Raw genomic sequence first — 13068 nt, 5'->3', positions numbered from 1 at the left:
AAAATGTATAGGTAGAATATAACAAATAAATTCTTTATATATTAACATGTAAGACAAAATGATAAATATAAATACATTTTATTCCTTATTCTCATTCTCCATTACGTTGAAACTTTGGTTAAAATGATCATAATACAAAGAGATTTTCGGCAATGGCTAGATTCATAAGAAAATTTTCTACTGCTGGTGCCAAGTTTTTCTCTCTGAATATCTCAACAGAGATCATTCTTTTGCCATCTGGAGTTTGCACTGTTGCTAACGAAGTTAACTGATTCAGAAGATCTTGCGTTTTGTCAGATATCTCAGATATAACTTGTGCTTCTGTATAGTTTTGATTTTCGCACAATTGAACCATGAACAAAGCTATCTCTTTGTGAGTTTTCGTCATCGTAAGACTTTCTAAAAAAGAATGAATGCAGATTATTAGAAAACACTTTACTTATTTAATTATATATCGTAATGGAGATGTCTTATGAATATGAAGCAGTATAGCACAGAATGTTATAGAATAATGCATAAATATAGCAAATATTATGTGCTGCATATTCTGTAATATTCTGTGTTGTATAGGAAAACGACCAAATTATTCTCTTTTTGTTACCTTTGGCATGTGGTGCTACAGTAATTTCTCTAGCAGGAATGTTTACAAGTAGGTCGTACAGATCTATCCTTGATGATATCGAGCTATTACTGCAGCCTGCCACATAGTGCGAATATTTCTATAACAGTAACGATAATTATAGGATAACAATCAAGAACAACAGTTAAAGTAATGATAGTATCAGTAATAATAATATACTTCTCCTGTAATCCATTATGAATAAAAAATTACGTTTCACATTATTTACATCAAAAATAGATTCTTTTATAGAATACATGCCTTCAATTCAATTAACTCATCGTTGACCAAGTCAATCCAGGGAAAAAGATTATCAGTAACCTTCCTGTGCTTCATCAACGCAGGAAATGTTTTTATCCACTTAAGAAGCTGCTCCAAACTATGATGATATACAATAATTTTCTTTTTCAATAAGAGAGCCGTATATATCAATATTGTTTCTAATTCGAATGTTTTAATCAGTTCTTTGACATTGGTATTAGCTGCGAAACGATGAGTATTGAAATCATCAGAGACAAATGTTCCATTCTCCTGTGTAGAACACGATCCCTTAGTGAATACAGACAGGTATAACTGCAAAATCTCTGTAGGCTTGCCAGTTTTGCAATACATCTTGCTAAGAACTCGCGAAAGTACTTCATACTTTTGTGGATTAAAGTCCTTTGCAAAGAGAACCAATGCAAACTGTTTTACCTGTGACAATTATGAGAATCAAGATATAGGTCTGTATTCAGAATGTACTTACTTAAAGATGTTAACACACTTTTTTATTATTCTATTTCTAGCCATTAGATGGGAAAATAGGAATATCCCTGTTTTATATAAATGACAAAAATAGAATTTCAATAAATGACAAAAGATAGAATTAGAACAAAAACGTACCAACATCCTTATAAATACATTTTGAATTTGTTTAAAAAAAAAATATATATGTATATAAATATTTTCTTACTAAGAAGAACAGGAGCTTATAAATACCTTCGGTAATTTATCAGAATCAAATACTTCGCTGCAATGTATGTAGAACCAGTTATGCCCATGCCTTGCACATACAAATACATGAGGGGATGTATGCTCTAGTTTCAAATTGCATTTTCTTGTGACTACAGTCTTCTGAGATTCCGTAACTGCTGGATATGACCATGTCCACAACACATCTCCATTACAATCTTTCTCTGAAATTTTTATTCTTGATTAAATACAAAGTGAACATATCTAATATGTATTTATTGTATTTTAACTTTTCTATTATAAAATTATTATACCTATTACACTGCAAGAAAGTAAATCCGTTAATGGTGCCATTTGAAGCCATTCAATAAGTAATTAACGTGAATAAAAAAATTAGCAACAATAACATCTATTAGAAATGATATTTTATAATATTCGTTATTTTTTACGTCTTAGAGATATGCAAAATTCACTTTTTATTCGATTTTTCCTGTAGATATAGCCTATATTTTCATTGTTAAATATTATTAATTAAATAGAGTAAATTATTGGGAATGTCGTCTACTGTCAAGTCGAGATAGAAATTGAGGTTATGTTTAAATCGCTTCTCTCTCTTTCTCTCTCCTCCCTTCCTCTCTTATTCATTCAACAGTGGTAGCAACTATACACATTTACACATTTCTGTATTTACTATTTAAAATAGAAAAAAACAACTGAGAAATAATTAATTTTAATAAATATAGATATTAGTTGCATTCCAGCTTTATAATTTACCTATAAGAAGTTAAATACTAAAGTATTTCTATCATTAAATTGTATTTAATACATAACTGATCATACCGAATTGCTCAAAGTTTATGTTGAATCATTCGTATGATCATAAATGCCATAAATAAATAATAAATAAAATTTTGTATACTCAGAGAAAAGTTATATTAATGATGAAATCGTTTTTTTTAATTTGATTACTTTAAGTGAAAATACCTTTGAGGAAAACAAAAATTTATTTGATTAAAAGAAATAAGTTATTAATATATATTTTTAAAATAAATTATTTGTTTAAATTATTTGTACGTGTAATTTAAACAAATAATACTTTAATTTGAAGTCAATATTATAATGACAGAAATATAAGAAATAATATAGTTACGTTGGTTTTTAAAATATATATTTTTTTATTTAAAAAAAGATTTGCGTTGCACAATCAAATTATCTTTTTCATTGTAATAAAAGGAATAACCAAGCCATTTTTTTAAATCAGATTTTCTTTAACAGCGTATAAATCTTTTTTAAGTCAAAACAAATATTTTTTGAACCGAAAAAATTTAACTTTTTTGTAAGTATGATTCAATAATATATTATATGTATTACAGACACAGTTATTATAATTAAATTTATTTATTTTGTCTTTCTATTTTTATTGCTTAGAATCTATTTCATTTCTTGAAAAGTAAAAAGGTTATATTTATAATAATTTTGCAATATTAATTGATAATTAATTTTTTGTATTTATTTTTACGAATACTCGTACAGTTAAGCTTTATATAAATTATTATTACATTAGATTTTTGTATACAATATTTCAATGTGAGACTAATAGGAGTGTGTGAAGTTAGCATCTCAAGTGTGAGCATCTCATGATTAAACTGCGTACACAGATACCTATCTATCTATTCCGATCTTCGAAAAAGACCAGCATCTCACCCATATATGTGGAAAATCGGCTTTTTCGAAATTTATTAATTTTTTGTTGATTAACTAATATCGGAATCGATCGCAACTCTTCGGAAGGCGCTTTAATATGTTGAGAACTGTAGGAAAAATATTTTTTCGTATACAGAACTCTTCGAAAAAGACCAGCATCTCACCCATATAAGCGAAAATACGGATTTTTCGAAAGTTATTAATTTTTTGTTGATTAACTAATATCGGAATCGACCGCAACTCTTTGGAAGGTTCTTTAATATGTTGAGAACTGTAGGAAAAATATTTTTTCGTACACAGAACTCTTCGAAAAAGACCAGCATCTCACCCATATAAGCGAAAATACGGATTTTTCGAAAGTTATTAATTTTTTGTTGATTAACTAATATCGGAATCCACTGCAACTCTTCGGAAGGCTCTTTAATATGTTGAGAACTGTAGGAAAAATTTTTTTTCGTACACAGAACTCTTCGAAAAAGACCAGCATCTCACCCATATATGCGAAAATACGGATTTTTCGAAAGTTATTAATTTTTTGTTGATTAACTAATGTCGGAATCGACCGCGACTCTTCGGAAGGCTCTTTAATATGTTGAGAACTGTAGGAAAAAATTTTTTTTCGTACACAGAACTCTTCGAAAAAGACCAGCATCTCACCCATATATGCGAAAATGCGGATTTTTCAAAAACTAGATTTTATTGGTCGTTATGTTAATCATAAACTGTAAGTATGTAGAAATACAGCGACTTCTCAGTTTGGAAAATTTTCCGAGGGACAGAATTAATTATTGTGGGTGTACATACTTTTAAAAATTTCTATTATCTGCAGAACTGAAATTTATCTTTTATAGAAACACAGTAATCATTAATGACCAGTAATTAATTTACAATGTTTAAATAGACTGTAACGAAGTAATTTTAACGGTTACTCTTTAAATTCAACGTAAATTGTACGAAATATTCTATTTCCTCGTTATATTTCACGATCGCCGTCCTGCGACATATGTATGAAGGCCATTCGATAAGTAAGATAAATTTCCGCGAAATATAGCGCTACAATAAATTGTGCAGTATACGTATAACCAGGAATTAAGTAACACTTTTAAACTGCCTCATACTAAATTTCAGCCAAAAGCGACGTTTTATTCATGTGTGACAGACGTTGGAAGTAGTCATTTCAGCAGTTGTCGTAAAAATGGAAAAAAGATGAATTCCGTTCGATAATTAACCATCTTTAACGCTGATGCAGCGTTCCCATGACCTTTGTCCATTTCGACTTTGATTTGCGCATCCGTTCTCTTCTTTAAATAAGTTTATTATCATCTAAGTTTATATCTTCTAAATTTATGTTAACAATTTTTACTTTTGGTTTTGATTGAGTCGACTCGAGCACTTTATAATGCTCTCCCAGCTTAGCTTGTATTGTCTCTTTCAATTTTTTCACCTCTTCTCCAGTTTCACAACCCATAATTACTACTCCTTTTCTTTTTTTCTTTAATTTCGTTACTCCCATTGTCATATTTTTTATATCTACCTTCTCTTTTATTACCTTCTCTTTTTTTTTTGAGAGAGAGAGAGAGAGACTGGATGCATAGCTTACACATGTTTAAATCTTTCCGCATTTTTTGAGTGGGCGACATTGAATTGATCCTTGAGACAGAGTTTTTTAAAGAAGACTGGTTCCTGTCGGTGACGTTTCGGTGACGCAATCAAAACATGAAAGCGGCAGCTATGCAATAATAGTAAACATATCAAGCATTTTTGGAATAGTCTTGTTGAATAATTATCAACACTTGGGAAACAAGGATACCTATAAAAGATAAGAGAACCATAAGATTTAAATTGTTAATTACTCGGCTTCTCTACTGATTAGGCGATGCTAATTCGGTTCATGATGTAAGAATATTATCGTGATTAAAATATCGAGAAAAGAATAGAATTGCACTATGAACGTTTTCTTGTGTACATCCAAGCTTTGTGCATATGATGCTAGAAATCGAATTCTGGATCCGAAAAAAAATTACTGAAACTCGATTCGTGAACACAAGCAACTCGGATGAAAATTTCGTAATATAGAAACCTCGTATAGAAAAATGCATCCTGTCCCATTTTTCTGCACTAGATTCAATTTATACTGCTAATATTAATTTCTTATAAATAGTAGATGAATGTTGGTTAATGTAACGTTGAACATCGGAAATTATAATTTTCACAACCTTTAATAAATAAAAATCATAATATTTTAATATTATTATTTAGTATATATTTTAATATTATAAATTTAGTAGCTAACTTCAGATATTCGAGTATAATGCTATCTAGAGTCATCAAAATACAACCATTTCTATTTGAGAACTTCAATCGGGAAGTTATACAAAGTTAGACATTCGAGGCCGGCTCAGCGCGTATCTTTATGATCGAAACCGACATCAACGGACGACTCAAGGCTTCGCCGAATACAAATTGACGAAATAAACGCTTATGCAACGTTCCCATGAACTTTGTCCATTTCGACTTTGATTTGCGTAGCCTTTCACTTCTTTAAATAAAAATGTTTCATTATCATCTGGAATTTGTCTTGTTTTATTTTTATAACAACTTTGATTACTTCCAACGTCTGCCACACGTAAACAAAGTGTTGCTTTTGGCTGAAATTTGGTATGAGACAGTTTGAAGAGTGTTACTTCTTGACTATAAACTACACAGTTTATTGTGGTGCCATTTCGTGGAAATTTATCTTACTTATCGAACGATTCTCGTATATAGATATATATAAAAAACCGGTCTATCCATTGCCTCACTATTTTAAACGTTCTGCTATTTTAAACCTCTATATAAAAAAGTTTTAGTTCTCGTCTGCTTTGCCACTTGATATTTACCTTAATTCTTGTGGTTCATTAAAAATTAAACAAGGTCAAATACACACGCTTGTCAGCGCTAAAGTGAATGTAATCTATGTGTGATCAACCTTATAACACGATGCTGAAAAATATAAAAGAGAGAGAATCTAAACGGGCGCTTCATTCACTCTACGAACGTACATCAGAGTAAAAGTAAAAGGAAATTTTCACAAGGAGGGCTTTGTTAATAGAAGTTTAATTGTGGTTCGCGTGAAATACGCAGTTTACTCGTCAAGATTATTTTGATCTTTTCTTGTAGTTTTTGAGCAATCTTACAAGAAAATGTTTGGTACGCTCTTTATTTTTGCCGTCCTGACAGTGAATGTTGCAACCGCATTACGTAAGTACACATGTTTATATTTATTTGTATATTATATCTATTGTATACGGAGTCGAGTTGAAAATCTGCCTTATTTGCGCAAAGAGTAAAAATGGGATCTTCATAAAAACAATATCAATGTAATATTATTTTTCGACTGATAGATATAATTCATCTTTGTGAGGTTTTTATTGAAATTTATTAATACTAGTTGTATGATGAAAACATAATCACATATTAAGGTTACGTGAGTGCATGTCTGATATCGGAGATTGTGATGACTTAATATTGACATGTAAATCTAAAACCAGGAAACAAAACCAGGAAAATTTAAATTGACGGAGAACTCTGTTTCAATCATAATATTTACGTACTTAATAGGGGTAACGGCAATTATTAGCTTATACAACAATTCCTTATCTTATTAGATATCTATCTATAATTTATTCTGTAGATTTTGCCGTGAATAAAGTACTCGTAGAGGCATTCATTTCGTATAATTTTAGAAGAACAATGCAGTTTAATATGTGGATTAAACAATAAATTAAACATTTTATGTAACGCACTAAGAAATTTTTTACTATTTTAATTCTATTTTGTTCATAACTATACAATTCGCGAATTATCATTGAATATACCGTGATTTCAAACGTTATCAAAATGTTATTTATTTCTTGTCGCATATAACTTTGTTATTCTACATTTTTTTGCTTGGAATAAGCAATTCTCAAATATATAATGAAAATTCAAACTATTAATATCTCTTATAAGTAGTACTAATGACGTACAATAGTTTAAGAATTTAAATTTTGTTTTAATTTATGATAATTGCGATAGTATATATGCTTATGTGTGTGTGTGTGTGTGTGTGTGTGTGTGTGTGTGTGTGTGCGTGTCAAGTTTAAAAAGCTAACTGAGGCATAAATCGATATTAGTTAATGGAATCAGAAGTGATTTCTATCCATACACATGTATGCATAGTATGTATTTATAATTTCAAGTGCATACATTCTGATCGCCAATATTTAACTTTAATCACGGACTCTGTTGAACTTGAAAATTGTACGAATTTATATCTACTATTAAAATTATATTCTATTTTTTCCTTTCTTCTTGTAATTATATTAAAAACTTTAACAAAATTTATGAAACATAATTAATAATAATAATTATCTATTATAAATCTTGTATCTACTACTCAATCGTGTATATATTGTTTTAATAAAACTGTGTTATGCACACGCAATTATATTAATTATATAATATTTTAAACATTAAAAAGTTTACAATACGTTACGGATATAAGTATAATGTTCGTTAAAGGTACGGATATAAATATAACGTTGGTTAAATTTATATCGTGTCGGTCTGCAGCGAATCTAAAGGCAGAATAATAATTGTTTACAGTTTCCAGTTTTTGCAAAGTGCGTAAAAGAGAGATGGAGGCAACATATAGTTGCTTCGGCGATTGGGCCGAGGCAGGCTAAAAAATCAAATTAGTGTTGCAGCTATCACTTTCGCTGATTTTTCGCTGGCTGAAAGGCTCCGAATTAGCATCTTTAAATTTCATGAGCATTATCATAAATATCATTAGCATACTTCATCAGCAATACTGATTTTTGTGATTATGTCGCTTGCCACAATATATCACATGGCGTTTTAAGATACGATTAATTTGATGCTGCAAATGCTTTGAAGCATTTAATTGACCAATGACAACAAAGAATTTTATCAATTTGTTAATTAAAGAATGATTTAAAATATTTATTGTCATCTTGACCGTACCCTTAATACGTTAATCATTAACCCATACAGCATAGAACATTGCAGCAACATTTTAGCAATGTTGCAAATTGCAATGCAGTATTGCGGAGATATTGTAGAAACATTGCGATGTTAAATGTTGAAGTGTGAATATTTTTTCAATATAGAATCTATATTGATTTTTTTACATTAAATATTAATGTTGCTGTAACGTTCAAGCAACATTGAACAAATTATTATTGATATTCTTTTTATTTTCTAAAAAATTAATAAAAATAAAAAGCTGTGTAAATTCAGAAACATAAACATTATCGATATACAAAATAGGCTTGTAGGCAAAGAACCTTGATCTATATCTTAATGATCAGACAATTTTTTAAATGCTTTTTAAATGTTTAAAAAATTTTTTATATTTAATTTAATTATTGTGTCATATTGATTTTTTTCTAATTGTATTCTTATTTATACGAATGACAGAAAAATTATTTCAAATACTATTCCGCATTTGTAAAAATCAGAAAAAAATTAGTAAAAAATCAGTAAATACTTTTATATGTGTTTATATAAATATTATGCTTCAATTATACATGTTTCATCTTTTCGACATATATTCATCTAATCTATCAGTTATACACACGTATTAGTATAAAGTGTTCACTAGTCATCACGAGGGATCTAGTTCGCAGCAGTAGCAGAAGTCGAGCATCGTCCACGAATTGGATGGGTGGTCACTTGGGAATTTCCGAGAGAAAATTCCTGAGATTTTTTTTTTGCGAAAAATGTTTTTTAAAATGTTACGAAAATATTTTTTTGTATTGGAATTATGTGGTATAACCATGTTAATATTTACATTTCAAAGAAATTTTTGTATACTTTGAATAGATATTGGATCAATATTGAATCAAAACAATTTATGTAGATCAAGTAACTCTGGCCTAATAATACATACATCTAGACTTCTAAACTAAACATTCTGTATATGAAGTAAATCTGAAAGTTGGTAGTTTAAACAGAATGTTTTGAGAGATTCTCTTTACTTTTTTCTCCACGGTAAGGTATCAGCTATGAAAGATTCCAGCTTTACTTCGTAAACAGAAAGTTTGGTCTAGATATGTCATTGAATTGGCCTGCTTGCCGAGCATTTAAATGCGATTAGGGTTCTTACGTTTGCAGTCAATCAAGTTATATTTAATTATTTGAAAAATATGATTGTTGTTTTATCTGTTTACTTCTGTATAAACTAAGTACACTTAAACAACTTATTTTTTTTTAATGCAGATTAAAGTTAACTTATTAGCAATTTATATTTTAAAACAGTTATATCATTCGGCAAAATTCAACGCGTATCGAACGAGTGAGTAAAATATTTATTCTTCCTTTTTTAAGGAGGTATTAAAAGTTACACATCAGGGAGACGATAACAAATAAGAATTTAATCTGAAAAGAATGATGTATCCAACATTTTTAATAGCAAACTAATAGCATTATCGTGTTCAGCAGGTCGAAACTTATAAGATTTATTATATTTTTTACGTTTCCATTTATAGGCAAAAAACGGCTCTTTTTCAACAATATTCTTTTGTATAAGTCTAAACTCTTGTATTATGTATGAGAGTTAAGAAAATCTTTTTGTACTCTCGCTCATTTTTGATCGCTCTTTTATCCTTATTCTTTTTTATCCTTTATTTTAAATAATACTTTCTTCTTTCTCCTTTTTTACTTCTTTTCTTTCCTTAAAATGTTACATGCCTTCTTTTTAGCATAATAAATTACAATTATTATGAATATAATTATTACACAATTAATTATTTTACTGTTATTTAAATGACAAAAACGCAATCTCCGATGACAGGCAATCACAAAATAAGCGCAGTGAATTAATCAATCGGAATCACGGAAAAATGAACAACAATTTTGATATGTACGAGTAGTTGACATTACATACTTCTTTTCAAAATAAATAAAAATTTCTTATAAGAACATATTAAAAATAAATAGAATAGTGTACATAATATTTTATTCTAGTTATCTATCAGTTATTATTAGTAAATTCAAAGTAATTTTATCTTAGTTTAATTTAAGATTGTAACTATTATCAATGTTAGTATATTACCTGAGTTGTTTAATTTAAAGTGGCAGATTAAAGAAAATAAATTGAATGTCTTTTTTACAGCTTCTTATATTCATGTATGTGGCATCAAAGATCCTAACTATGATCAATGCATCATGGAGAATCTGAACAATGTGAAGGATAAAATTTGTAAAGGGCTTTCGGAATTTAATGTTCCTCCGAGCGAACCATTAAATATTAAGAAAGTAGTTGTCTATAATACAAATCAGCTTAATCTTTACCTTAAAGATTTAGCAATAACGAATTTATGTGATTACGTGGTAAACTCGGTCAATGTAGATTCTGACCGACTCCACTTTAGTTTCGATATCACATTCAAGAATTTGACTATAGATGCTTTGTATAACTTTGACATACAAATTTTGGTGTGTCTTGTTCATGAGGGACCAGTTCAAATTCAGGGTATGTATAATGTTATTATATTAATCTTCTATTGAAATACAATATAGAAATATGATATAACCTAGTGTATGCTTAATTTATTTTATTTTATTAATAATGCCAAAATATGTGTTTTTTTACAGCTAATTCGTCAATAAAAATAGACATGGACGCAAAAGTAGCAACCAAGGACGGTAAAAAGGAAATATATGCTGCGAAAATAAAATCGAACCTCTATATGTTAGAGTTTGAATATGAGTTTCTTGAAAAGGGAGAGGAATTAGATCAATTTCATCAAGCTATTAGAAGTGCCGTAGATGGCAATAAAAAAGATGTTCGTATTGCTATTAAGCCAGTAATTGAAAATAGTATTTCCCAATTAATCATCTAAATTTTTAACGGGATTACACGTTCCAATTACGAGAAACTGTTTCCTGAATAAGCATTCAGGATACTTTATTCATAATAATTATAATTAATTATAATTTATTCATAATAATTATAATTAATTATAATTAATATGAATAAAGTATCCTGAATGCTTATTCAGGAAATAGTTTCTCGTAATTGGAACGTGTGAGCCCGTTAAAAATTGAGATAATTAATTGAGAAATACTATTTTCAATTACTGGCTTAATAGCAATACGAACATCTTTTTTATTGCCATCTACGGCACTTTTACTAGCTTGATGAAATTGAACTAATTCCTCTCCCTTTTTAATAATTATAATTAATTATAATTATTAAAAAGGGAGAGGAATTAGTTCAATTGCATCAAGCTATTAGAAGTGCCGTGGATGGCAATAAAAAAGATGTTCGTATTGCTATTAAGCCAGTAATTGAAAATAGTATTTCTCAATTAATCATCTAAATTTTTAACGGGATTACACGTTCCAATTACGAGAAACTGTTTCCTGAATAAGCATTCAGGATACTTTATTCATAATAATTATAATTAATTATAATTTATTCATAATAATTATAATTTATTCATAATAATTTTTATTAGAAGTGCGCTAGCTCTCAGAACTCTTCAGGAGCTTGTGTATGGGGACGTAATTCGCCATTTGAATCTTTTGTACAGCCCAAAACTCGTGCCAGAACTGTAGCATCTCACTGTTGTACATTTCTCATAATAATTACTTATAATTATTTGATGTTAATTATCAGAACTATTCACTGAACCTATCTAGATTTCAAAACTCCACGGATTTTTACTCTCCCACCGTTAAAAATTCAAGATATGTTGGGATGCTATTTGACATTGTCGGAAGTTAGCATCTTATTTCTTAAAACCGCGATTTTTATAGTAAATTTGACAAAACTGTTGTTAAAACTTATCAAGAACTATGCAACTATGCTGGATGCTAATTAATACGCAGTTTAATTGTGAGATGCTCACACTTGAGATGCTAACTTTACACACTCGATTAATCGATAAATATTTGGTAATAATCTTTGTTAATCAAACTGTTTGACTGACATTGGCGGCATCGAAACATGATAATAATTGCAAATTATTCCAATATTTCTCTAAAATTGTTACACATAAATACTATATATATGTATTTACAAAAATAAAGATATATACAAGTTTATTATTATATCACTTATGTCACTTCATCTAATCTCCAAAATAATTATTATTAAATTATTATAATTATATTTAATTTTTGTTATATACTTATCATACTTTATACAAAGTAAAATAAATGACTACAATTCGTGTTTTATATTGTTATAGTATATCAAAGCATGAACTGTCTAATTTAAATAATTTTATATTAATTTATAACTTATAATTTATCATAAATTTGTTTTTTTTGTACAATTTTTACAATACTTGTTGCTTAATACTTTTAACTTAAAAGATAGTTATCATAATGAAATAATATTAAAGTTATGCTTTTAATATTTTAAAACTGATCAGAAAAAATTTGTGTCAATATTGATATTTTAATCGTATTTTAATCAAAATGGTTTTAAAATTTATATGTTGAATTTAATAAGTTTTCTATAGCATGTGTCATTACATGCAATTATTAATTTAAAATATTTCTTATAGTAATAATAATAGTTTTATTAAGCTATTATTAGAAAAAAAGGTATTATGGTCATACATTTTATATACAATAACTTTGTTAATAATCAATATTTTTAGTTGAAGATTTACGGTTATATTATATCAAACTGTTTTTCAATAGATTTTAAGTTCAAAGTTATGACGTAATTATTACATTGAATTTTATTTATAAAATTGGAACAGTGTCACATTTTATAAATAATACCCCGAGCTATA

At 28.4% G+C, this 13068-nt stretch overlaps 2 protein-coding genes across 3 annotated transcripts; one reads left to right on the top strand and one right to left on the bottom strand.

The window, feature by feature from the left end:
• Positions 1 to 12: 12 nt before the first annotated feature.
• On the bottom strand, positions 13 to 2197 carry LOC105200115 (putative DENN domain-containing protein 10 B). Of its 2 annotated transcripts, none has more exons than XM_011167512.3 (5): positions 1885 to 2197; positions 1598 to 1794; positions 881 to 1312; positions 602 to 719; positions 13 to 399 (listed from the first exon to the last, which is right to left on the bottom strand). In XM_011167512.3, exons 1-5 carry the CDS (start codon positions 1922 to 1924, stop codon positions 128 to 130), a joined length of 1059 nt encoding a protein of 352 aa, XP_011165814.2. In that variant the 5' UTR covers positions 1925 to 2197; the 3' UTR covers positions 13 to 127. The 2 variants fall into 2 exon arrangements, with proteins under 2 accessions (XP_011165814.2, XP_039310975.1); XM_039455041.1 differs by having other exon boundaries at positions 1598 to 1808; positions 1885 to 2184.
• A 1832-nt stretch (positions 2198 to 4029) lies between these two features.
• On the top strand, positions 4030 to 11234 carry LOC113004651. The gene is made up of 3 exons (XM_026138642.2): positions 4030 to 6514; positions 10431 to 10790; positions 10913 to 11234. Exons 1-3 carry the CDS (start codon positions 6457 to 6459, stop codon positions 11158 to 11160), a joined length of 666 nt encoding a protein of 221 aa, XP_025994427.1. The 5' UTR covers positions 4030 to 6456; the 3' UTR covers positions 11161 to 11234.
• The last annotated feature ends 1834 nt before the right edge of the window (positions 11235 to 13068 follow it).

The sequence above is a fragment of the Solenopsis invicta genome, chromosome 11 (assembly GCF_016802725.1).
Source record: "Solenopsis invicta isolate M01_SB chromosome 11, UNIL_Sinv_3.0, whole genome shotgun sequence".
In the NCBI taxonomy this organism is placed as follows: domain Eukaryota; kingdom Metazoa; phylum Arthropoda; class Insecta; order Hymenoptera; family Formicidae; genus Solenopsis; species Solenopsis invicta.
The sequence above is the reverse complement of the archived record's forward strand: the minus strand, read 5'-3'. Positions and strand labels throughout refer to the sequence as shown.